The 27,907-nt window shown below is 35.3% G+C and overlaps 1 protein-coding gene across 1 annotated transcript; it reads left to right on the top strand.

Annotated features, from left to right (window-relative positions):
- Positions 1–60: 60 nt before the first annotated feature.
- Positions 61–27,088, top strand: slc7a1a (solute carrier family 7 member 1a). The gene is made up of 13 exons (XM_087807128.1): positions 61–193; positions 11,209–11,475; positions 11,545–11,727; positions 12,797–12,955; positions 14,528–14,705; positions 14,771–14,904; positions 16,752–16,974; positions 20,028–20,164; positions 21,870–21,972; positions 22,032–22,237; positions 23,620–23,771; positions 23,845–23,953; positions 24,014–27,088. The coding sequence occupies exons 2-13, from the start codon at positions 11,289–11,291 to the stop codon at positions 24,196–24,198; spliced, it is 1,956 nt and encodes a 651-aa protein (XP_087663254.1). The 5' UTR covers positions 61–193; positions 11,209–11,288; the 3' UTR covers positions 24,199–27,088.
- The last annotated feature ends 819 nt before the right edge of the window (positions 27,089–27,907 follow it).

Raw genomic sequence — 27,907 nt, 5'->3', positions numbered from 1 at the left:
CAGGGTGGGCGGTGCTGCGGTCTCCAATGTCTCCTCTTGCACCAGCCGAGCCACCGGAAACTTATTCCTCCTCAAACCCTGCAAATGTAACCATTTATTTCGCCCCCTTTTTTAAAGCTCCTCGTCTCCACCAAGACTTGAACCACAACCTGGATCTTCTTCTTCTTCTTCGGCGGAAAAACAAGCCATTACGGTAATCTGGCGCAACCACGTGTTTACATCAACTGTTACAATAGACGCGCAGATTGTTTTCTTTGCTAAAGTTCGCTACACGTTCTTTTTTTGGCCCTTTATTGTCTAATTTAAACGATATTAAACAGGGTTTGTATCGTGGTCGTGTTTTTTTCCCGAGTTGCACGCCCCTCCTCGCAGCAACACAAGGTTTGTTTAAGTTGTGTGTTGTGTTTTTTTTAGTGGCGGTTGTGTAGTTGTAGTTTTTTTGGAGGTGACCATGTTGGGAGCTATTTTTAAAAGCTGAGCGATTCGTGGTAACGCAACTGAGAATTCTGTGGACACTTTCACGAGCATGTGTTGGTGTCCTTTGACAGTAGCTTTAAAATCCACTGTATCCTCTCGTGCTCAGCCATTGTATGATTTGTATTGTTACTTTATGTTGGGAAGGGTTGAATGACTGCTGCCATCTGGCGACCAGAGTCGTATTTGCAACACAAAAATAAACAACTCTGAATATTTGCCTGCAAATTATTAATTAAAAAATTAACGTAGAAACACGATTCAAACTTTTAAATGTAGATAAAAGTTATTAACGTGAGTTTTGACTCTGTTGTAGCTTCAATTTTCATGGAACTCCTGGAAGATTCTGGACTATTTAGAATCGACATGTGGTCATGAATCAAACTTTAAAATCCAATGTATCCTCTCGTCCTCAGTCATCGCATGATTTTATTGTTACTTAAGTTGTGAAGGTTGAATGACTGCTGCCATATAGCGACTATAGTCGTATTTTCAACGCTAAAATAAAAAACTCTGAATATTTGCATGCAAATTATGAGTAACAAAAACGTAACTATAAATCGGACGTAAGTCAAATTTTTCTTACATAATGAATGAAAGGAAAGAGGTAGAAAATGTTGCAAATCTGCAATGTTTTTCAAACGTATCCTGCTCTGGCATAAGTTACCATTTCGGTCATACCTTTGATATGTGGTAATGAAACAAACTTTAAAATGCACTGTATCCTCTCGTGCTCAGCCATTGCAGGATTTTTTTTATTGTTACTTTATGTTGCGAAGAGTTGAATGACTGCTGCCATCTAGCGACCAGAGTCGTATTTGCAACACAAAAATAAACAACTCTGAATATTTGCACGCAAATTATTAATTTAAAAATTAAATTTGAGAAAAACTGCGATAAATCTCCTATAAGGAATGATTGGGACGAGGTAAAAAAAAAAGTCGCAAATCTACGATGTTTTTCAAAGATCTCCTGTTCCGGCGTACGTTTACGTAGAAACACGATTCGAACTTTAAAATGTAGATAAAAGTCCAAATTCTCAACGTGGGCTCTGACTCTTGTGTAGCTTTCATTGACTGGAGAGAGGGAACTCCTGGAAGATTCTGGACTATTTAGAATCAACATGTGGTCATGAAACAAACTTTAAAAGCCAAGGTATCCTCTCGTACTCAGTCATCGCAGGATTTTATTGTTACTTAAATTGTGAAGGTGGAATGACTGCTGCCATCTAGCGACCACAGTCGTATTTGCAACACAAAAATAAACCACTCGGAATAATTGCATGCGAATGATGAATTTTAAAATTATATTTGAGAAAAACTGCGATAAATCTTCCATAAGGAATGATTGGGACGAGGTACAAAGAAGTCGCATATCTACGACGTTTTTCAAACGTCTCCTGCTCTGGCATACGTTCACGTAGAAACACCATTAAAACTTTTAAATGTAGATAAAAGTCCAAATTATCAACGTGTGTTTTGACTCTGTTGTAGCTTTACTTTTCATGGAACTCCTGGAAGATTCTGGACTATTTAGAATCAACATGTGGTCATGAAACAAACTTTAAAATCCACTGTATCCTCTCGTCCTCAGTCATCGCATGATTTTATTGTTACTTAAGTTGTGAAGGTTGAATGACTGCTCCCATCTAGCGACTATAGTCGTATTTGCAACGCTAAAATAAAAAACTCTGAATATTTGCATGCGAATTATGAGTAACAAAAACGTAACTATAAATCGGACCTAAGTCGAAAAAATGCGATAAATCTCACATATTGAATGAAAGGGAAGAGGTAGAAAATGTCGCAAATCTGCAACGTATCCTGCTCCGCCATACGTTCACGTAGAAACACGATTCAAATTTTAAAATGTAGATAAAAGTCCAAATGATCAACGTGGGATTTAACTCTTTTTGTAGCTTTCATCGTTTTTTCGTGACGAGGCATAAGCACACGGCCCACTCTCGCGAGGAATTCTCTACTTTCGTTTCATACACACTTTATCGAAATAAAAGCCATAAAAGAACCGTGATAATAAAATAAATTGATATAGTCTTGTTATCGTTACAGATAAAATCACAAGGTTCGACGATATTTTCTCACCCGCCTTATGGTTCGTTAACGTAGATTAATGTTGATATTTTATCCGATAAATATGCTTTTGTTTAAGGTAAGATAAGGAACAGATTGTCTATACGAACAATGATACCAGGACTTCCTGTAAGAGTAAAACTTTATATTTACTTTATTTTCTTTAAGATTTTGGACCATTTTTAGCTGGTGTGTCTTTAAAAAAAACAGTTTTCCGGGTAAAGAATTCCCAGAATAACCTTGTGTAACTTCATCAGGTCTAAATTAAAAGCGGGTAACTGGGGTTCTGGTTAAGAGGGGGCACAGGAGGTCACGGTTATAACATTTATCAAGGTGTACATTTAGGGAACTGTCAATCGTGTCAAAATAAAATTTGAAAAAAACTTTTCAATAATCCACAGTTGAAAAAATGGCGCCTTTTTTAAATGATTCCTAAACACGCAAAATGTAGTTTGTATTTCTCTGATATATCTTGTAAAAAGTCAATATTATAATTAAATAATTTATTATCAATTATTGTGAAGGTTTATACTTGACACCTGGAATCTTATATTCAAGAGGAATCTGGAAACGGCCATAAATGTAAAAAACAAAACACATTTTTTTTGTGTTGTAAAAAAATATAATTAAATTAATGCAATAAAATGCTTTAAATACTTGAAAATAAGTGACCCTGGGCTTAAATTGAGTAAATAAATAATTGAATTTGCTCATTTTGACAATATTTAAAATTGTATAATGTATCCTCTCGTTCTCAGTTGTCACCTGGATCTAGCGGGATTTCAATGTTTCTTAAGGTCCAGAGGATGGAAGCTGCTTCCATCTAGTTTTTTTTTAATAAAAAGAAGTGCACTGTACATTTTTAACTAAAAAACACTTTAGTTTTACATACATTTTAATATGTTTTGATGTTCAAAAACTGCTAAATTTACTCATAGAATGGGTCCAAAACAAAAAAAAAAAAATAACAGTAACTTATAAACTAACTTATCAACTTCTTAAAACAACCATTCACTTTTATATAATAGTAATATTTCTAACTCTTAAGTTGTACTACCTTCTTTCTAGTGAACCTTTAAAAAAAAGTGTTATTTATGATGAATATTTAGCATAAGTTTACAAGGAACTACTTTTTTTTTACCAACATTTTAACGCTTAATCTTCTACGTACGAACTTCTTACGACATTATAGAGTTAAAAACAAGTCTTTAACTGAGTGATTCTTTGAGGGAATAAAAACACAAGTGATTATCAAGTTTAGTTTTCTTAAATACTCTTAAATCTAAAGCTGAAGTTATTGCGTATTATACTCAAGCATCATTGATCGGAAAGCTGTTATATTGTTTATGAAAAATTAAACGTACGACCAAAAATCTTCAGCAAATATTGAAAAACAAAAAAGTTATGTCTTAGTTTGTGATTTACGTTGGAAAAACTGTACGAAAACAGTGTAAAAAGTGATAAAATAGTCAAGTTTTCGAGCTCGAATGTCACTTGAACCTGATTTTTAAAAAGCGCTTTGCAGTGATTTAGTGTCGCGTGTCTTCTTCACGTGCGACACTTTTCTTTTTGATGGTTCTGACACGCGGGTCAACTCGTGGGTTCCGTTTTAAGAATCGTGGCGCTTGACCTTCGCGACACTCGTCCAACTTAAAATGTCTTCGCCTTTTCGGGGATCGAGTTGCGATTTCAATGTCACCTGAAGTTTCGGCAATAAACTTGAACCCCTTGTAAAATATTGAACTGGAATAAAAATCAAAATCTAAAACATAGATAATGTTTAATTGGGATCAAAGGAAATACTCAGAATATAGTGTTTAATCAGAGAATAAAGAGAATAAATCAAAAACATGTTTAAAAATGCTAAAAAATTTGATCAAATAGTTGGAAAAATGGACACGTTAGGAACACAAACTTTGTCGCCCTATAAAATAGTTTTAATTATTAAAAGAAAATTGTCTTATTAGCCGAAAAAATAAGTGTTTTGGATTCAAACACAGGAAAATAGATTTAAAAATGGACGTCGAGTTCCAAAGCAAAGGTTTTCCAGACACATAAACGCTTGGCTGTGATTGGCCGTAAAAGTGTCGCACGCCCCCTCCAACGTCCAATCACAACTGACGCACATATTCACAAACTGTCTCTTTTACTCGAGGTCCTTTTTTAAAAGTCCTCTTTGTCTTCATAAATTCCTCCTCCTATAGAATCCCAGGGATGTCGTTTAAAAAAAAAAAAGCAGCAGAGTTGAGTCAATATTATGAAGAAAGTTCTCCTCAACTGCCGAAAGTCTTACGTAAGGAATCGTTCACGGTTAGTTTAGAGAAAATCTGCGTCTGAGGAAACGTTGGCGAGCGTGAGCGGCCGAGACAGGAGTGTCTGGGAATAGCTGCCATGTGATTCCTGCAGGTCTATTTCCAAACCATCAAACATTCTGTACAGCAAGAAGAAGAGGTTACCTGCTGCACGAACCCTCTTAAGACGGTTTTTAACTTTGTTTTTGGGCCACGAAGAGGCCGACGGTTCGGTCGTTCTTGACGTTTAAACCTTTTTGAAGAGCAGATAAAAACTGTTTGAAAATTGGGTCAAATGTTATAGTTAATATATTATTATATTAAAATAATAAAGTATTGAAATGTACAATAAATAATAAATAATAAAGTATTGAAATGTACAATTTAAAAAAGGAAACAAGAAAAGACGATTTAAAAATTCCTTTAACAGTCTCATTAAATCTGTATCTAATTCTAAAGTTTTACCTTACCTTACCTTACCTTATTAGATGTCGACAAAAATATATTAAAAAAAATTGAATACAAAGGTGAAACGTTTCTCTTGATAAAGCAGTTCATCTTGTGTCAGAATTCCTCTCGTACTCAGCAGGTTCTTCAGACTAATTAAAATAACTAAAAATGCGTCAGAAAATATCGTTACTTAAGCATCACAACAAAACAAATTCACAATACTGTATCCATGTTCTCTTTGGCTTTCAAATATCATATTTTATTAGTATCAAAGTACTCGTATGGTTTGTACTTCAATTAAATGTGTGTAAAATAATAAATAAATATTTTTTTACTTGCAATTAACCTGCAAATATTCACACATTTTTTTTTAATTTTGGGCCGCTTTTAAACAACATTTATAAGTTGATAAAGTTAAAGCCGATATAAAGGACATAACTTGGGCAGTTGTTCAAACATCAGCTTCAAAATCCACTGTATCCTCTTGTCCTCAGTTATCGCAGGATTGTGTTGTTACTTTAGTTGTGAAAATGCTTAAAGTGCAAAAAAACAAACAAAAAGAAAATCACAGATTTAGCTACTTAAACTGCACGATATTCAAATATTTATCATATAATGATACAATTAAAGCAAAAAAATCATAACAATAAAAAAAAAAATGGCAGCAAAGATTTAAAGAAAAACGCTGGTTTAGTGTCTTTAACGTCACTATAGGATTTCTATAATTCAGTCTCGGTTACAAAACTTACAAAAAAAACTTTGTAGGATTCATATGAGGAAAAACCTCATAAGCATCGTCATTCTCATTAGATTTCTACAAAAATATAAATATATATTTTAACAATTTAAAGTGGTATAAGAACACTTTTTTTAATGCAAAGGAGAAACATTTCATACAATTTGGAAGCGTAAACCTGTTACAAAATGTTTGCTTTAAAGATGAAAAGACATGCGTTCATGAAACAAACATCAGCTTTAAAATCCACTGTATCCTCTCGTCCTCAGTCATCGCAGGATTTTATTGTTATTTCAGGTGCGAAGGTTGATTGCTGCCATCAAGCGACTAGAGTCAGACTTGCAAAAAAAAACAAAAAAACTCTGAATATCTGAAAAAAAAGGTGTAAAAAATGTCGCAAATCTGCAACGTTTTTCTAAAATCTGCTCTGGCATACTTTGAAACAAACTTTAAAATCCACTGTATCCTCTCGTCCTCAGTCATCGCAGGATTTTATTGTTACTTTAGTTGTGAAGGTGCTTGAAGTGCAAAAAGAAAACAACAAAAGCAACAATTGAAAAAATCGCAACCAAAAATACAGTTTAAATCAGTTTTTGTTGGGTTCTAACAATACAATCTAGATAGTAAAATTTTCTTAAACCAGACTTTAATAATCAGATAAAGTTCGACAATATCAATTAGGATAATGGTACAATTAAATGTATTAATTGATGTATTAAAAAAGCAACAAAAAGCACCTGGATTAGAGTAAAAACTATTAAAGGTATCATAGATTCACTGTCTTTATCGGCACTATCCTGCCTTGTATAACACAAACTAGTTAATTTAAAGTTGTTTAACTTTTACAGACTTTAGCAGGTTTTTTATCAACTTTGCTACTGAAATGTTCGCCTCCACAATAAAAGTTACAGCATCTGGTCCAGATTAGTTTTATGCGCAGCAGCTGTTTTCAGTCTGCGGAGCGATGAGGAAACTTAAATACCCAATTTGCTAACTAATAAAAATCTCTTCCTTTTTTTAAGTAGTGTTTTTTTATTTTGTATTAATTAGTTATTGGACGTTTTATGTTATTACTCATAAAATCTCTTAACTGCTTTCATTTGTTTTGAAACCAAAATATGTCCAGACATCAGCCGCTGGAGTCACTGTATCCTCTCGTCCTCAGTCATCGGCAGGATCTCTCATTGGTTTTTTGTTTTAGCTGCAGAAAACATAATGACTGCTGCCATCTAGTGGTTTAAAAGCAACACAAAAATAAAAAAAACAACAACTGTTAAATAAATATTTGCAAGTTTAATGTAAATATAAATGTATTTTTGTTAATCACACACTAATTGAAATTCAAACCCTAAAATAACTGATAGAATATGATTTCAAACCCCTCAAAAAAACGAAAAAATTGACAAACAAATAAATATTCTGTTGAATCTTCATACAGTAAGTTGAAAAAAGCATATCGGTGTATATATTTGTTTTTACACCCCTACAAGAAAGTATGTTTTCTTTAAATACTGCTCGAGTCGACTGTATCCTCTCGTCCTCAGTCATCGGCGGGATCATGTTTTGTTTTCAGCTTGAGCTGCGGAGAAAGTAATGGCTGCTGCCATCTAGTGGCATAGTTTAAAAGCAACACAAAAATGAAAAAACGGGTGAATATTTTCGTGTTAAAAAAAACAACTTATTAATGTATTCTTTGACATACATTTAATTGAAGTACAAACCATAAAATAACTAATAGCTAATAAAATATGATTTGAAAACCAATAAAAAAATTGATACAATATCGGGGAAAAAATGTTGCGATGCTTAAGAATCGATATTTTCTGACGCATTTTTTTTGTAATTTCAACTAGTCTGAAGAACTTGCTGAGTATGAGAGGAACGCCCACAAGATGAACTGCTTTATCAAGAGTTTAAATCAAATATATATATATATATACACTTAAAACTTAGATTAGTTTAAAGCACTGTTTAAAAAAACAGTGCTTTTCTTTCAAAAATAAGGAAATTTCTAAGTGACCTCAAACTTTTGAACGGTAGTGTATATATAAATATATATATATATATATATATATATATAAATGTTTTCTGACATGGTTCTCGTACAGATAGAGTTTGTGCGATGAAGTCATTCGGCGAGTTGTTGTCGTTTATTTTCTCCCTCCAGCGTGGAAAACTTTTTTCCTGAAATGTTCCTTTTGTCACCGCGGCCTCTCAGAGGTCAGGCCTGATGTCAGCCGCTGCTGGAAGTCTGCCATTGTGTGGAAATGGATTTGATGGCCAGTCGTGTTTACCCAGAGTCTCCTGCTTTTAGTGTGACCTAGACCTTGACCTCTGCGTGACCCCTGCGACCTCCCCCTCCAGATCTCTATTTGCGTCCGCGTTCCGCCGACGCACACATGGAAGGAATTGTTATGGTCGAGGGACGCGTCCACACCTCAGGAAGCGTCGGTGTCTGTTGGTCACCAGGCGTCCACACCTCGGGTTACATAACGCTCTGAGATGGATGGACATCAGGTTCTTCAGGTTCCTCAGGTTCTCGAGGCTCGTAGACGCAACATTCTGACCGTTTACATAACTTGAAGCTAGTTTGAGCAGCACATGTCTGAGTCGTCCATGTTGTCCTTCCAGTCACATGTGGAGAGAAAACGGCGTGAAGAGAATGTCGAGCAAGACTCTCGTTGTTTTGATGTGTTTTCTCCACTGGTTTAAACACAATCTCGTCAATGTTAAGTGGATTTTCCTGGTAAAATCTTTCTGTAGTTCTTATACTTAATTTGCTCACTAATAAAAATGTCTTCCTTATTTTAAGTAGTGTTTTTTAATTTGTATTAATTGGAAACATTATCTGATGCTGTTACTTTAAAACCTTTTTTTTTTTGGACACTTTTAACAGCTTTCTAGTGTTTTCAAACCAAAATATGTCCAAACATCAGCTTTTAAAGCTGCTGGAGTCACTGTATCCCCTCGTCCTCAGTCATCGCCGGGATATTGTGGGGTTTAATAGTAAATATGCATATGCATGCGTATGTAATGACTTCTAATTTATTGTAAATAAACTTTCAGAAAGTATGTTTTCTTTAAAAGCTGCTGGAGTCCAATGTATCCCCTCATCCTCAGTCATCGCCGGGATATTGTGGGGTTTAATAGTAAATATGCATATGCATGCGTATGTAATGACTTCTAATTTATTGTAAATAAACTTTCAGAAAGTATGTTTTCTTTAAAAGCTACTGGAGTCCAATGTATCCTCTCATCCTCAGTCATCGCCGGGATATTGTGGGGTTTAATAGTAAATATGCATATGCATGCGTATGTAATGACTTCTAATTTATTGTAAATAAACTTTCAGAAAGTATGTTTTCTTTAAAAGCTGCTGGAGTCCAATGTATCCCCTCGTCCTCAGTCATCTTGTGGGGTTTAATAGTAATACAGTGAGTCCAGTAGCTTTTAAAGCTGATGTTTGGACATATTTTGGTTTCAAAACAAATGAAAGCAGTTACGACTTCATCAAGATTCACGTGGTCTGTAAATACTACAACACCAGAGTCAAGTACTCGACAATACTACACATATATACTTGTTACTACAGTAAAACTGCATACTGTATTGTTGTATTCTTCGCAAGATTCTTAAAAATAAACGCCTAATGTACAGTATAATTAATCCTCAATATATTCAGGAGTAAATATATGTTTTGCATCGTTATCGTAGTAGAACATTGTATTTGTATCTTGCTTGAGAGTAAGTACTCTTGCTGTACAATACTACACATATATACTTGTTACTGCAGTATCGATATATACTGTATATTGTATTGTTGCCCCTGTATCGTGATACGTATCGTATGAATAGATTCTTGAAACCTAAATATTACAATATCAACGATTATTATATTCGACACAAATGAAAGCAGTTACGACTTAAACAATACTACAAATACATGCTTGTTTCGACAGTACAGTGGTCCCTAGTTTATTGTGGGGGATACGTTCTAAAAATAACCCGCAATAGATGAAATCCGCGAAGTAATGAGCTTAATTTTTTACAATTATTATACATGTTTTGAGGCCGTAAAACCCAAATACAAATCCAAAGTAGAAATAAATCAAACAAAACAACCTAGATAGTCTTAATCTACTTTTAAAAACGTATTTAGCTTTCTGACATTTAAATAATCAACATGTAAAATATACAAATGTAATTTAAATAATATCTAGATCTCAACATGTTCGCTGTAAAAACAAAAGCATGTAAAATTACACAAACAAAAAAAACTATTGATACATTTTTAACTGAAAGTTAACATACAATAATAATGTTTTATTCTTGTTTGTTTTTACTTAAACTGATGAATAATATTTGTTTTCAACACATACTATCAATGCACACAAATAAACGTCAACAAAGTAATGTCAAGGGTATTTTATTATGATTATTATTATGGATAACTATGGATTTTCCTGGTAAAATCTTTCTGTAGTTCTTATACTTAATTTGCTCACTAATAAAAATGTCTTCCTTATTTTAAATAGTGTTTTTTAATTTGTATTAATTGGAAACATTATCTGATGCTGTTATTTAAAACCTTTTTTTTGGACACTTTTAACAGCTTTCTAGTGTTTTCAAACCAAAATATGTCCAAACATCAGCTTTTAAAGCTGCTGGAGTCACTGTATCCTCTCGTCCTCAGTCATCGCCGGGATATTGTAGGGTTTAATAGTAAATATGCATATGCATGCGTATGTAATGACTTCTAATTAATTGTAAATAAACTTTCAGAAAGTATGTTTTCTTTAAAAGCTGCTGGAGTCCAATGTATCCCCTCGTCCTCAGTCATCGCCGGGATATTGTGGGGTTTAATAGTAAATATTAAGTTAACTATTGATACATTTTTAACTGAAAGTTAACATACAATATTAATGTTTTATTCTTGTTTTTTTTACTTACACTGATGAATAATATTTGTTTTTAACACATACTATCAATGCACACAAATAAACGTCAACAAAGTGAAGTCAAGGTTTATTTTATTATTATAATTATTATGGATAACCAGGCGCGAATAGATGTTATTTCTATTATAAATATACTTTAAATATAAATTTTTCTCCCTGACCTCAGTCTGCTGGATATAAATATTATTTTTTTAAAATATTTTCCCCAGGAGTGTATGACCTCCAGTGACCTCCAGGCACCCGTCGACCCCCCGACCTCGCGCCCCCTCGTCCCTCTGAGGCCGGAGCGATGGCGCTGCACACGCTGCTGCACTTCGGGAAGCAGCTGCTGCGAGTGAAGGTGGTGAACTGCAACTCGGAAGATTCCCGTCTGTCGCGCTGCCTCAACACGTTCGACCTGGTGGCCCTGGGCGTCGGCAGCACGCTCGGGGCCGGCGTGTACGTGCTCGCCGGCGCTGTCGCCCGAGAGAACTCGGGTGAGTTTTTTCTAATAATGTCTCTTTTTCATCTTCGTCTCTTAACCCCTGAACTCTCGACCTCCACAGGTCCCGCCATCGTTCTGTCCTTCCTGATCGCGGCGCTAGCTTCCGTGCTAGCGGGATTGTGCTACGCTGAGTTCGGCGCTCGAGTCCCGAAGACGGGTTCGGCTTATCTGTACTCGTACGTGACGGTCGGGGAACTCTGGGCCTTCATCACAGGATGGAACCTCATCTTGTCCTACATCATCGGTGAGAACCTCCACTGTTACTTTTACTATCGGAATAATAGTGAAACACTACTTCTTCTACTTTTACTACTACTTATTCTATTTATACTACTAATTCTACTACTGCTTTTAATATTTATACTTGTACTACTAATTCTACTACAAGATGTACTACTTATACTCATACTTTTACTACTAATTCTACTTCTAATCCCACTTCTACTTCTACTATTACAACTACTTCTCTTTCTACTACTTATTATTCTATTTCTACTACCAATTCTTCTATTTCTACTACTGCTTTCCTATTTATACTTGTACTACTAATTCTAGGACTAGATTTACTATTTCTACTTCTACTTTTATTAAAACGTCTTCTATTTCTACCACTACTACTCCGACAGATTTTACAATTAACACTTGTACTACTAATTCTACTACTAGATTTACTACTTTTTTTCTACTTTCACTACTACTTCTATGTCTACTTCTATTTCTACTACTACTTCTTCTATTACTACTACTTATTCTATTACTACTAGATCTTCTATTTCTACGACTTTTACATCTACTTTTACTACTAATTCTACTACAACTGATACGTTTAATACAAATTCTACTATTAATTCTACTTGTAGTGTTACAACTAATTCTACTACTGCTTCTACTTCTTATACTTGTATTACTAAGTATACTTTTACAACTTATTGTAGTTGAACTTTTACAACTAATAGTAGTTCCACTCACACTCCCACTACTACTCCTATTACAAATTCTGGTCATTCTTCTACTTCTACTACAAATTCTGCTACTTTTTTCTTCTTCTTTTCTTTTTCTCCTTTGTATCCTTTTTCCTTCGCAACCTTTTCACTTCATTTCAACGTCTTCACATCAGTCTTTTTCCTTCATAATTTCAACGGTTTCCATTTTTACTTTGAATACCAATTCAATACTTTCTAGTATTATAATTTAAATACATAAATTCTTATTTATATCCTGTTATTATCTCCGGTCATTGTTTGTCATATATTTCTCATGATAAACGCTCGACTGCCTTTGATTTGTGTATAAAACGTAAAATGTTTGTCCAGGCACCTCGAGTGTGGCTCGGGCCTGGAGCGCTACGTTCGACGAGCTCGTGGGGAAACGCATCGAGATGTTCTGCAGAGAAAACATGTCCATGAAGGCACCGGGAGTTTTAGCCGAGTATCCGGACATGTTCGCGGTTCTCATCATCTTCATCCTCACAGGTATGATTTAACTTAAAATAAATAAAGTTGTATGAACAGACTTATGAGTAATTCAAATTATATGACATGATAACTGAAAGCACAAACATGCTGTGAGTTTATTCTATAAATAAGTTTTTCAATTTTACCTTCATTCGAGTAACTGTCCATCAGTTTGTGTTGACATAACTCATCTCTTATGTTAAACACTTGCATCGTTATTTACTAGTATTTCCTTCACTTAGTGTTTAAAAACGTTTTTTTTCTAATTAATATAAACATTTTGATATAAAGTTTTTGAAAAATCTTTTTTTTATGCAATAGTGACATAGTAGGGTTGTGTTTTGGTCTAGCTTGTTACAATACAGAGGCAACAATATGATATATTGCAATACTGTAGTAACAAGTATATATTTGTAGTATTGTCCAGTACTTAACTCTGGTGTTGTAGTATTTACAGACCACATGACTCTTGACGAAGTCGTAACTGCTTTCATTTGTTTTCAAACCAAAATATGTCAAAACATCAGATTTAAAAGCTGCTGGAGTCACTGTATCCTCTCGTCCTCAGTCATCTCTCAGGTTTTCATTGATCCTTTTGACACAAAATTGAGCAAATGCTGTGAATATTTGATTTCTAAATGTATTCAAAAAAATAATGCAAATAAAATATGTTTGAATGTAATTCATTTTGGACACACTTATAAAATAAATATATAAACCATAAAATTACTGCGATAAAATATTTAATATGATTAAAAATGTAAATTTGATACATGCTGTTGAATATAAAAACTATATATAATATAGTTTGTGTTATAGATATATAGATGTAAAACTAATATATAATATATATATACTATATAAAACTATATATGTATAAAATAAAACTTTCAAATATATTTTATACATGTTTACAATGTATTGAAATGTATGTAATGATTTTAAATAAATATATATAATATTGAAAAAAATAAATAAATAATACAGTGCTGTTTAATATTGATAAAGTAGTGTGGAAAAAAATACTAAGCATTTTTCTGGACCTAAATTTATTTTCTCCAGAGAGATTTTGTCTTATATGGATGTAGAGTATCTAGAATCTGGCGATACAGTGGCAATGATACGATATATCATGATACTGTAGTAACAAGTATATATGTGTAGTATTGTCCAGTACTTGCCTCTGGTGTTGTAGTATTTACAGACCACATGACTCTCAACCTTTGAAATGTCAAATTCTTCCCAAATCAAATATATTGAATTTAAACATCTTCAGGTTTTGAAATATTTAATTTAGAAAATGTGTTTTTAAAATATTTGGAATTCGAATATAGAAAAAAATAAATAAATAATACAGTGCTGTTTAATATTGATAAAGTAGTGTGGAAAAAAATACTAATACACTAATATATATAGATATATTCACTAATAGATATAGATATATTAGTGAATATATCTATATATATATGAGTGTATTTATATTTGTTCTCACTCCTGTAACATGCAGTACAATAAATTCAAATATATACTCTGTTTCAGAGTTTCACTGTGAGTATTTAATTCATCCCAACATCGTGTTCGATCCATCAGGTCTCCTGGCCTTCGGCGTGAAAGAGTCTGCGATGGTGAACAAAGTCTTCACCTGCGTCAACGTGCTGGTGCTGCTGTTCATGGTCATCTCCGGCCTGGTCAAGGGAACCTTGAAGAACTGGCAGATCGACCCCGAGGAGGTCCTTCGGGTCAACCACACCGGCAACTCCAGCGCCAAGTGAGTCGTGTTTTTAAAAACTATTTTTTATATACGTTCTCTGATTCTTCTTGTCTTCTTCTCAGCCTGACCGAGGTTCTCCCGGACCCGGAGAGCTTGGGTCAGGGCGGCTTCATGCCTTTTGGATTCTCCGGCGTGCTCTCCGGCGCCGCCACGTGTTTCTACGCCTTCGTGGGCTTCGACTGCATCGCCACCACCGGTTCGTACTTCCAGCTCCTCATGCTTGAGTCGGAGGGGGGGGGAGGGGTCGCTGAAATCGGATCCTAAGTTGGGTTCAATTCCCGGGCCTGTCTAAACATTCGGGAGCAGTTACATAAGCGGGGCAGGGACGGCGAATGTGCTCGGCCCAGATTCTGGTACATGTTCTCGACGGCGTGAGGGAGGCTGAGAAGATTGAACTTTTTTTTTTTTTAAATCTATTTTATTTAACGCTCCAAGCTTTCGTGACCGACTCGACCCGCTCGGGCTCTTGACCCCTGAACACGTCTGTGGGGTCGTTGACCTTTTTGTCAGTTGAACTGACCTGACCAGGAGTTTTTAGTCACAGACCCTGTAAAAGTCACGCTCAAGTGTGAGCACATGGTTGCGTAACGAGTGCAGAAAAAAGAGCTCCTTGTTCGAGAAAAATCATGTTTCGACGGAATCTTGGCGAAGACGTGATGAACACATGTGGACGAGCTGTCGACACCTCGTGTCACTTATGGAGACTTGAGAATTGCATTAAAGACAAACATTGTTTTTTAACCGTTAACTCTCTTAAATGTTTTGTTTTTACATTTTTAAAACATAGTTTTTAGTGTTTCTGAGATAAACAAATGAAATTGATTATTATTTAAAGATGTTTTATTACAATTTTTAATGTAATTAAATGTATTTTCTTGACTTGAATCCACTTTTTAAGTTGTTTTTTAATCATTATTTATTTAAACAGTAAAACATTTATACATTAAGTTCAAGCTTTAATTAAGATCAATGTTTTTGAACTAACACCAAATTCCTTTAATGATATTATTTATGTATTTAGGAAAATTATACTGAAATAAAATTCCATATATGTGTATTCGTCTTATGTATTCCCACGTTTATTTTGAATTTTTTTCATTTCTCTCAAAAATAAGCTAAAAAATGAAATTTTAATGATATTTTATTTTATTTTTAAATCACACTGCAGTATTTATAGATTTAATTGTTGTTGTTCTGAAAGGTAATTAGTTATGCATATGTGCTAGTTAATGATACAGTGGCAACAATACGATATATTGCAATACTATAGGAACAAGGATGTATTTGTAGTATTGTCCAGTACTTGACTCTGGTGTTGTAGTATTTACAGACCACATGACTCTTGACGAAGTTGTAACTGCTTTCATTTGTTTTCAAACCAAAATATGTCCAAACATCAGCTTTAAAAGCTGTTGGAGTCACTGTATCCTCTCGTCCTCAGTCATTGCTAGAATATTTTAATTTATAGCGTTTAGAGTTTCTTAACCTGGATCTTAAAGCATTTTCCTGGACCTAAATTTATTTTCCCCAGAGATTTTGTCTTATATAGATGTAGAGTATCTAGAATCTGGCGATACAGTATCACGATACAGTGGCAACGATACGATAGTGATATGGTTGTAACAAGTATATATTTGTTGTATTGTCGAGTACATGACTCTGGTGTTGCAGAATTTACAGACCACATGACTCTCAACTTTTGAAATGTCAAATTCTTCCAAAATCAATTTATCTTCACGTTATGAAATATTTAATTTAGAAAATGTGTATTTTAAATTATTGGAATTCGAATAAAAATATAAAAGAAAAGTTCATTCTGAACAAAAAAAAAAATCAACTTTTGTTATTTAAATTATTAAAAAATTGATTCAATGCTTAAAAAAACATTTTAATAAAAAGAATTCCATTCAATTTTCTTCAATAGTACTTCCTAACGTTAAACACTCGTGTGTTACATAAAAGTACTTATTGAAGTATAAATACAGTCATAAAACGAGTATCTCGAGCCGTAAATCAAACTCTTGTTTGACATTTTCCCACCAGGTGAAGAAGTGAAGAACCCCCAGAGGGCCATCCCCATCGGGATCGTGGCGTCGCTGCTCATCTGTTTCGTGGCGTACTTCGGCGTGTCGGCGGCGCTCACCATGATGATGCCGTACTACCTGCTGGACCCCAACAGTCCGCTGCCCGTGGCCTTCAACTACGTGGGCTGGGGCGGCGCCAAGTACGCCGTGGCCGTGGGCTCGCTGTGCGCTCTGTCCACCAGGTGAGACACACAAACGTCTTTTTTTGTCGTCGCTAAGATGCTGCAAAGATACACAAACGATGCTTAATTCAAAGTTTTCGTTTCACGGATTCTCTCTTCCTGGTCTTTTCTTCCTGGATGTCCTGCTGCTGCTACTAACGCCTGCTGTGGTTTGTGAGGACATGACAAGATCATGACCAGGTTTAGACTTCGTCGTGTGAATGCTGAAGGCATCGTTGTGTGAATGCTGAAGGCATCGTTGTGTGAATGCTGAAGGCATCATTGTGTGAATGCTGAAGGCATCGTTGTGTGAATGCTGGAGGCATCGTTGTGTGAATGCTGAAGGCGTCGTCGTGTGAATGCTGAAGGCATCGTTGTGTGAATGCTGAAGGCATCGTTGTGTGAATGCTGAAGGTATCGTTGTGTGAATGCTGAAGGCATTGTTGTGTGAATGCTGAAGGCATCGTCGTGTGAATGCTGAAGGCATCGTTGTGTGAATGCTGAAGGCATCGTTGTGTGAATGCTGGAGGCATCGTTGTGTGAATGCTGAAGGCATCGTTGTGTGAATGCTGGAGGCATTGTTGTGTGAATGCTGAAGGCATCGTTGTGTGAATGCTGAAGGCATCGTCGTGTGAATGCTGAAGGCATCGTCGTGTGAATGCTGAAGGCATCGTCGTGTGAATGCTGAAGGCATCGTCGTATGAATGCTGAAGGCATCGTCGTGTGAATGCTGAAGGCATCGTCGTGTGAATGCTGAAGGCATCATCGTGTGAATGCTGAAGGCATCGTCGTGTGAATGCTGGAGGCATCGTCGTGTGAATGCTGAAGGCATCGTCGTGTGAATGCTGAAGGCATCGTTGTGTGAATGCTGAAGGCATCGTCGTGTGAATGCTGGAGGCATCGTCGTGTGAATGCTGGAGGCATCGTCGTGTGAATGCTGAAGGCATCGTCGTGTGAATGCTGAAGGCATCGTCGTGTGAATGCTGAAGGCATCGTCGTGTGAATGCTGGAGGCATCATCGTGTGAATGCTGGAGGCATCGTCGTGTGAATGCTGGAGGCATCGTCGTGTGAATGCTGGAGGCCGTTGTGTGAATGCTGAAGGCATCGTCGTGTGAATGCTGAAGGCATCGTCGTGTGAATGCTGAAGGCATCGTCGTGTGAATGCTGAAGGCATCGTCGTGTGAATGCTGAAGGCATCGTCGTGTGAATGCTGAAGGCATCGTCGTGTGAATGCTGGAGGCATCGTCGTGTGAATGCTGGAGGCATCGTCGTGTGCATGCTGGAGGCATCGTTGTGTGAATGCTGGAGGCATCGTTGTGTGAATGCTGAAGGCATCGTTGTGTGAATGCTGAAGGCATCGTTGTGTGAATGCTGAAGGCATCGTTGTGTGAATGCTGGAGGCATCGTTGTGTGAATGCTGGAGGCATCGTTGTGTGAATGCTGAAAGCATCGTTGTGTGAATGCTGAAGGCATCATTGTGTGAATGCTGAAGGCATCGTTGTGTGAATGCTGGAGGCATCGTTGTGTGAATGCTGGAGGCATCGTTATGTGAATGCTGAAGGCATCATTGTGTGAATGCTGAAGGCATCATTGTGTGAATGCTGGAGGCATCGTTGTGTGAATGCTGAAGGCATCGTTGTGTCATCACACTATTGAGATCCAGTTTTTCATCTACTGACCTAAACTTTGTTCCACGTCTCCTCCTACACATTTTATCTGATTTAAACCATTCAAACTTTTATCAATTCTGCTCGTTCCCAAATGCGGGCCATGTTCTATCTTTCTTTTATCTCTTCAACTCTTTCTTATATTCCTCTTTTTCTACCCTTTTTTTCCCCTCATTCACTTGAATGATAAAAATATTCAACTCATGTTTCAACTCCTTCCACTTTGACCTTCAGGTACTTTTATGTACTCACACCTAGAAACTTCATTTTACTTTATAAACACTTTTGTCTACTGACTACTACTAATACTACTACTTCAATACTAATTCTACTTTTAATACTAATTCCACTTATACTTTTACTACTAATTCTACTAGTAATCGAACTACTGATTTTACTAATTATACTTGTACTTGTACTTCTTATTCTTCTTCCTTCTACTCCCACTACTACTTCTTCTACTGCTACTACTAATTCTTCTACTTCTACTCATAATTCTACGACTACTCCTAATTATACTACTAATAATTCTACTTATTCTACTTCTACTACTACTTCTACTTCTACTACTTCTTCTATTCACACTACTTCTACTGCTTATTATTATACTACTTCTACTACTAATACCTTTTCTACTCCCACTACTTCTTATTCTACTTCTACTACTAATTCTATGACTACTTGTAATTATACTACTAATTATTATACTTATTATACTCTTCTCATTCTACTGCCACTTCTACTTCTAATACCTCTTCTACTCCCACTACTACTTCTTCTAATTTTAAGACTACTTCTAATTATACTACTAATTATTCTACTTCTACTACAACGTTTACTTCCACTACTTCTTCTACTCCCACTACTTCTACTGCTCATTCTTATTCTACTTCTACTACTTCTTATACCTCTTCTACTTCCAGTACTACTTCTTCTTCTACTACAAATTCTAATTTTTTCTTCTTCTTCCTTTTCTTCTTTTTTCTTCTTCGCAACCTTTTTCACTTTATTCAAACGTTTTCACATATTTTTTTTTGCCTTTATACCATCATTTGATCCGTTTTCACACATTTTTACTTTGAATACTAATATAATATATAATATAATACCACTTTCAAGCATTTCACTTTACAGATTCAACATTCACAATTCATTTTCTTCTGGAAATGCACATTTTCTAGTTTTGTAATGATTCATTTATCACTTGATTCTGATGTTTTTCTACTTCAATTTTGTCTCCGTCTGAGTCATAGTGTGAACATGTGAGGAAGCTTTTGTTACCGAGGAGAATAATTCAACTGCTTAACATTCCAAACCAGATAAAATGTCAATAATAAACAACAGTTCTTCTCTTTCTCTCCAAGTCTTCCATTCATCATTTCAATCTTGTTCTTTTATTTTTCCAGTCTTCTGGGCTCCATGTTCCCTCTGCCCCGGATCATCTTCGCCATGGCTCGGGACGGACTTCTCTTCTCCTTCCTGTCCAGAGTCAGCGAGAGGAAGTCGCCGATCACGTCCACCATCTGTGCCGGAGTCATGTCGGGTGAGACTTCATTATTTAAGAGAAATCAAGTGTTTCTGATGACAAATATAACATTTAACTCATTGAAGATCTTTGTTTTAAGGATTTATTTTCCTCTTTTATTTCTATTATTTGTCTGTTTCTGGGGGAATATCTTTTAAAACTACAGTATTTTGTATCATAAATCTAAATTAAATGTTTTTAATATGAATAATTACACAATATAATAGTGTAATTAGATTAATTTTATGACGTCACAGCATGTTTTTAAAATAAATCAAATAGTTGAGTTAAAAGCTATTTAGCTTATATAAACTCATGGTAAATCATGCAAAAACGAATTGTTTTATTTTGTGTGAATACATATATATATATCTAGACAATTATTTGTAAATACGTTGCATTTATTTGATTATTAAATTACAATTCAACGCTAAAGAAATTGGTCCTCTGTTACTTTCATATTTGTATTTATGACCTTCAAAAACATTATATTATTTTGTTTTTGTTATTATAAATACAAACCTTTACATTATATAAAATACAATAAGATAATAATTTCAGACAATTGACTGTATTTTACTCTATTTTTTTATTTCGGTGGTTATTTGGTGATTTTCTTTATTTTTAATTATTTGATTCTAAATTAACTGTATTTTAAATGAATTATTACACAATAAAATAATGTATTTGGATGAATTTTTTTTATTTTTTATAAATAAATCAAATAGCTTTATTTAAAGCTATTTAGCTTATATATTTAAACTCATGGTAAATCATGTAAAACTAATTATTTTATTTATTTATTTAAACATGTACTTTGTATTTTAAAATGTTTTTTTAACAGTAAAGTGTCTTCCAAGCATCTTATTTCCACCACACATTTATTTCCTCTATACAATAAATTTTGATTTTTAGGTAAGGTAAGGTAAAAACTTTCTTTTTTTCCAATAGCCAAAATCAAAATAAAATAAGAACAACAGAAATAAAGAGAAAGAACACAATTACACAATCTAAGTCTAAAGATAAAGACAAAGAACATGGATCAAAGAAAAACAACAAAGACAAAGGATACAAAATAATAATTATATCATTAAAAGTCAAATTAAACTTGAGCTCAGCATGAGCGTTCCTTAACCTACAATACATCATATATTTGAAATGAAATAGTCTAAATAAAATGGAATTTAAGTTTATATTTTATTGATATAATATACAATTATTTACAAATACTATGTATTTTGTTTGTATTATTCATTTCCTATGCAACTCCAAAATATAACTTGTGTCCACTTCTCTTTTTATTTGTATTTAATACAACATTGTATTTATTGACCATCAAAAAAGATTATATTGATTTGTTTTTAATAAATATTCACATTATATAAAATACAATAAAATGTACATTTCAGACAATTTTTCTTGGATTTTTTTTCAAGATTTGTTTTTGTAACTTTTTTTTTAGTTTATGTTATATTCAGGTGTTTCTACATCTTTTGCTTGACGGCCCCTCACGACAGTCATTGTATAAATGACGACCCCTAAAGTGTCAAATCAGAACAAAGTTCAAATCCCAATCTCAGCGAATAAGAGTGAGCGACAGTAGCAACGAAAAAAATCATTTTCAGAGGCAGAAACCTGGAGCAGCACCAGACTCGTTGTAAAGAACTTGTGTTATAAGGTTTAAATGTATGTAGTCGTTTGATTTTTGTCTTTGTTTTCTCAGCCGTCATGGCGTTTCTGTTTGAGCTGAAGGACCTGGTGGACCTGATGTCCATAGGAACCCTCCTGGCCTACACCCTGGTGGCGGCGTGTGTTCTGGTGCTGAGGTGAGTCGACCCGAACTCTCGTCGAGACTCTGGTGTTTGAGCGTGTTTTCGCTCCACAGATACCAGCCTGAACAAGGCAGCCAGGTGTACGGGATCGCCAACACCCAGGAGGACATGGACCTGATGGACGGCATCAGCGTGCCCAGCATGGGGATCCTGCCCGGCGTGGAGGAGCGCTGGAGCTTCAACACCGTCTTCTTCCCCGACAACCACGAGCCGTCGACGCTGTCGGGATCCACCGTCAACGTCTGCACTTCGGTTCTGGGTGCGTTCGTCGACACTTACTGGAAGGAAAATGCAGATTTTGTTGCCCCGCTGGGATGTTACTTGGCTGCTTCCTGATGCAAAGCCAAAGATAACTCTTCTTTCCTTCAACAAAGTTAAGATAATTCAAGTTAAGAGATTGAAATGTATTGGTCTTGGTTTCAAAAAACACACAAGTGAGGAAAGTAAATTCATTTTTTACTTCTTTTAAATAAGCAACATCAATTCTATCCACTTCCTGTTTGGGTGACTTTATGCAACATGATTGGCTGATTATAGCAAACATTTGAAAGATATCGGGAAAAATGGAAAAGTTAGAAATGCACATTTTTTGGGAATTTTGATAAAACATGATCCATATTATCTTTTTTTTTTTTTTTTAATCCTAATAAATCAAACCTTTCATGGTCACTGATAGAGATTTTACACTTTTTTTTAAATGTATTTATTGAACTAAAATCTTTGGGTTTTTTTTTTTAAAAAGATAACACATTTGTTTTAACATTTATACATTTGTAATTAAGTTAAAATACAATGTTTATAAATTATTACAAATATACTGAAATATAATCTGAAATATTTAAAATTAAAATATGTATTTGTTTATTTTTTCCCCCTGATATTTCCCCAAGTTAATTTCCAAATAACTGTGCTCAAACATGATATACTGTAGATAATTATGAAATGGTTCAATGTATTTATTTAAATATAAATGTGTGTATATATATATATATATATTAAACAATCAAAACAATATTCAATAAAGTATATACTTTAAAGGTCAAGATAACACTAAGAACAATACAGGAGTTCCAGAAAATCATATATATATATATGTTTATATATATATATATATGATTTTCTGGATTTTAAAGTATATACTTTATTGAATATTGTTTTGATTGTTTAAGCGCTTTGTGACCCTGGTCTGGAAAAGCGCTATACAAATACAAATTACTTACTATATATAAATGTTCTCTTTTTTCTCGTTTATTTATTGTTTTATTGACAAGAAGATGGAAATAACATCATTCATCCATTTTTGTTCTATTTGTATTTTGCTGTATTTCTTATTCTTATACTAAACTGACTGACGAGATACTCTTGTTAGTGTTTTTTGTTTTCCTAGAGGGATCAATAAAGTTTTTTACAATCCATCTATATTATGTTTTTAAATAGGTTTTCAATGTTAACTATTTTTTCTATGGTATAAATCCTTCAGTTCTTTTCATCTTTTTGTCATATTTCAATCAATTATAAACGAAACTACGCTTTAAAGACATTTTTAATGGAAAAAAATCATATTAAAAAGGACATAAATATATTCAAATGACAATCATTCGATTCTGAATTCTCAACCCGTTCCTGGTGGTTCTCCTTTAGGCCTGTTGGTTCTGGCCTTCAGCGTTATGGCCGTCCACGGAGGCTTCGCCCACTGGAGTCTGGTCTGCCTCGGGCTCATCTTCCTGGTCTCCCTCTTCCTGGTCTTCATCATCTGGAGGCAGCCCGAGAGCAAAACCAAGCTCTCCTTCAAGGTTTGACTCCAGATCTCAAACGTCTCAAAAAACCTCCTTCCCTCCGTCACTCTACCTTCACCCCCTTCTTCAGGTTCCACTTCTTCCCTTCATTCCCGTGGTCAGCATGTTTATCAACGTCTACCTCATGATGCAGCTGGACCGAGGGACGTGGATCCGGTTCGCCATCTGGATGGCCATCGGTAGGATCGACATAAAACAAACTCGACTCGACCTTTAACCTCCCCCTCGTGTCCCTCCAGGTTTCGTCATCTACTTCGGCTACGGCATCCACCACAGCGTGGAGGCCACCCTGACCCGGTCCTCGCCGGACACGGAGATGAACGACTTCAGGAACGACCGAGACTCCGAGGACAGGACGCCGGAGAAGGAGGCTTTTCTCAACCGCGGCCTGGACGCCGGAGAGGACGACGACGGGGACTTGTAGGACGTGGATCCCTCCCCGAGCGGATCCATTCTCTTTTCGGACCCGTCAGGACCTCCATGGGTTTTTGATTGACGCCCTTCACTCTTTGTGGAACGTTCAGAGAGAACATTTGGTTTCTTCTGTCCTGGTCTTGGAAGACGCTGGAGGACGAAGGAATCGTGGGTCTGTGACGGTCTCTTGTGTATATAGTGTTGAAGTGACAGTCCTCCTCTGAGAACTCAGCCAATCTCCAGTATTCCCACAATTTTTCTTGAGTCCAAAACTTCTTTTTTTTTACCAAAAAAAAACAGATGAAAAGTTTGGCTTTAAAACTCCTTTTCTTGTCATCTGCTTTACTAGTTTGTACCAGAATATATTGACGGACCGATTCGTCTATTTTTATATATATTATAAATATAAATAATATAATCATGAAGTACACACAAAAGTGTGTATCTTTGTGTACAAAAAAACCCCCAAAAATTAAACAGAATTCTATAAAAATGTCATGCTTTAATAAGCTGCTTTAATAGCGTCGCACAACTGACCCACAAAAGAATATTTTATATAAAACACATTAAACAAGCAGGGGCCTCATGTACTAAGAAGTAGTACGCACAAAAAAAGGGGCGTACGTACTTTTCCACATCAAAATTCTTGTTTATTAATAATAAAAATAAAAGGTCGGAATTTCCCACACGTTCTTGGTGTTGTACGACCTTATTTACTACGTTGAGATGTAAACATAAGTTACATTAACATCAATATTGATCACAAATGAACACACACACACGTGTTTTTAGTTACACAAGTGTATATTAAATTATTCACAAACTTATTTAATTAATTAAAACAACATTGATCGTTTTCTACTGAATATTTTAATCTGTGATTTCAGGCTATTCAGAAAAAATGTAAAGGAATTATGAGCTTGTTTTTATAATATAACGAACAAAATGATCAGATGATGCTTCAGGTCTTGACGAGAGTCACAGACGTTCTTGAGGAACAACATCACGTTTAATTCAAGTGAAGCTGCAGAATGAAAGCACGTCACATCTTTTGTTCATTTGTAAACTTTTATTTAATAAATGTAAGAAGAATGAAGCTCAGACGATCAGACCGTCTTCACAACGTCATCACAACTCAGTGCTTTAAGTTACTGATTTAGAGTTTTATTCTCGTTAAACTCCATTTTAAAATGTTTCAAATAAGCCTCTGATTGTCTCTGTAAGGTAAGGTAAGGTAGAACTTTATTGATCCCTCAGGAGGTCTCTTGCGGGAAATTGTTTTTTTCCAATAGCCACAGAAAATACAGCAATTTTTCATAAAAAATAAATCAAAATAAAATAAGAACAAAGAGAAATGAAGAGAAAGAACAAGATGATACAATCTAAGTCTAAAGATAAAGAACATAGTTCAAAGAAAAACAACAAAGACAAAGGATAAAAAGACTAACATATAACAGAACATCATGATACTTTTACTCCACTCCTGCCCCCGAACTCAGGATTGTACAATTTAATAGCCCGAGGAATGAATGAGTCCCTGAGTCTATTAGTTTTGCACCTTTTCATTTGTTTTTTTCTGATCGTGGAGCTAAAAACAACACACGACTCTGGTTCAATTTAAATATGATTTAAATATGTAAATGAGGGCGTGGAAAGGGACGAACAAGTCAGTGATTAATTCCACATGGATTGGGATGAACAAATGAAAAAGTGCTGAATATTTTTGCACCATTTTCTGGATTTGAGCGTACGGCCGTTTCTAGTAGAGAATCCACGAACTTCTTTGTACACGAGGCTCCTGGTTTGCTGCGGTTGTGTCGCACAAAAAAAATGGCCGCTAAGTGTAGCGTTCTTGTCGTTATTAGGAGAATTTTATAACGTAAATCGACCGTTTCTGTAAATAATAATTCAGATTTAATCGGATTTAGTTCGACGTCAAATCGTCCCTCTTTCTTGTTTTTTGGACGAGGAGATCTGTGTCTCCTACGATCTGGACCTCCTCCAGGAGTCCACCTGACAGGGGGCCCCAGAATTAGAAAGGAACCTGTCACCGCGGACCATCTTTCATGCCTCACCTCAGAGGATTACGTTTCCCGCTCGTCGTCGTGGAAACTAGCAAGGAAGGCCAAACTCTAATTTTAAAAAATAGTTTTCCTGCCGCTGTCGTCACTTGCACATTGACAGTGGGTCACCGTGACATCGCGGTTCGTCTGCCGGGTCATGTTTTGGAAGAAATAAAAATTCGATACGACGTGTCTTCAAGACCGACCGGGTTCTCAAGTTGCCGTGCGTGTAAATAACTGTTGGGCTGTAAGTTATTTGTAAATGTATCGTTTGTTTAAATGCCTTATAATCGTGTTTAAAAGTTGTTGTTTTTTAAAAATGTCTGCACAACTGAACCTTCACATCCATCCACGATTGGATTAATGAGAATCATTAATCCCCCCCCCCCCCACCCCCTCTTCAGTGACGTCTTGCTTGTCCAGTTTCCTTAGTTTTATCCTGGAGTTATTTCAGTCGTTAGGAAACTGGATCGATACAAGCGTCTAAAACCACGAGCTCTGGTGTCAAGACAGAACTAATCGATACAAGATTAAGGGGATCCAGGACCACGGCTTTAATCTACTATCCTAAAGAAGATGTTTGCCTTTTGGCTCAGCTTACATCCAACACGACGTCCTCACTCGTGATCCTTCACTGAACATCAACGACAGTTCCACAGAATCCTCCCGAGTTCTAACAAGTCAATGGTCTAATCTCGATCCAGGATCAGATCCAGGATCAGATCTCCATGTGTTATCAGTGGCTTCATGTCGCTCCAGATCTTCCCTCCGGAAATATTGACGTCTTGTGTTTCGACCCGACTTTTTATAAAATGCTTCAAATGTGTGTGAAATGATGTCGACGTTGTTGAAGAGAAATAAATGTGTTGTTACATTTCTGGGATTTACTGTCGTTGAAACTTGTAACTTTTTAAGTTGTTGTTGTTTTTGTTATTTTAGGAGGTTTGTAAGTAAGTGACAAGACCAACTTGATGGTTAGAAATGTCCTCATTTATCCTGTCAATCAACTGAAATCCGACTCTATCCTATAATCCTCATGTCTGACCCGATAACCTCAGTATCTTCTTCTATGAAAGTATATCAGTGTCATCAGAACATTGAACTGTATGAACGTTGAAACTTTTTTATTTTTTTTCTTGTTAAAATGGTGTTTATTTTTTTATATACTGTATATACATATTTCTTTAGGCGTTGGCTGCTTTTTTTTTAATGATTGATTTAATTAATTTCATTTTTATTAATCGGTTAAATTCGTAAATAATTGATAATTGAATTCAATAATTAAAATGTTAAAAAGTAGAATTTGTTTCCATTCAGTAATTTTAACATTTAGAAAATGTTTATATTTTTCACTAATACAGGTTTTTCAATTAAAGTTTTTTTTTAATCTTTAAAATCGAAATCTTTGAATACAGTTATTATTTTTTAATGCGATGCTTTTGAAAGTACGCAGCATTTCAATTAAAAGTTACACTTTTTAACATTTGAAATGTAAAAATCTATGTAATATTCTGATGTTGCTGAAAATCTGTAATTTTCCTATTTAATGTTCCTCCTAAGCAATCATGCCGCTTCCTACCAGCAGATGGCGCCACCGTGTCATGAGGTCTTGGGGATCTACCGTTTTTCAATTGTCTTTTTTTTTTATAAATGACT

Source organism: Callionymus lyra, chromosome 14 (genome assembly GCF_982586985.1).
Source record: "Callionymus lyra chromosome 14, fCalLyr1.hap1.1, whole genome shotgun sequence".
Classification (NCBI taxonomy): domain Eukaryota; kingdom Metazoa; phylum Chordata; class Actinopteri; order Syngnathiformes; family Callionymidae; genus Callionymus; species Callionymus lyra.
Note: the sequence above shows the minus strand (reverse complement) of the source record. Positions and strands in the feature narration are given on the sequence as shown.

What these genes read in the sequence shown, in the direction of transcription:
- slc7a1a (XM_087807128.1), top strand. Translation starts at nt 11,289, where the DNA reads ATGGCGCTGCACACGCTGCTGCACTTCGGGAAGCAGCTGCTGCGAGTG. An exon ending in CATCATCTTCATCCTCACAG is followed by an intron (nt 12,956 to 14,527) that starts GTATGATTTAAC and finishes TCGATCCATCAG; the next exon opens with GTCTCCTGGCCTTCGGCGTG. An exon ending in CGACTGCATCGCCACCACCG is followed by an intron (nt 14,905 to 16,751) that starts GTTCGTACTTCC and finishes TTTTCCCACCAG; the next exon opens with GTGAAGAAGTGAAGAACCCC.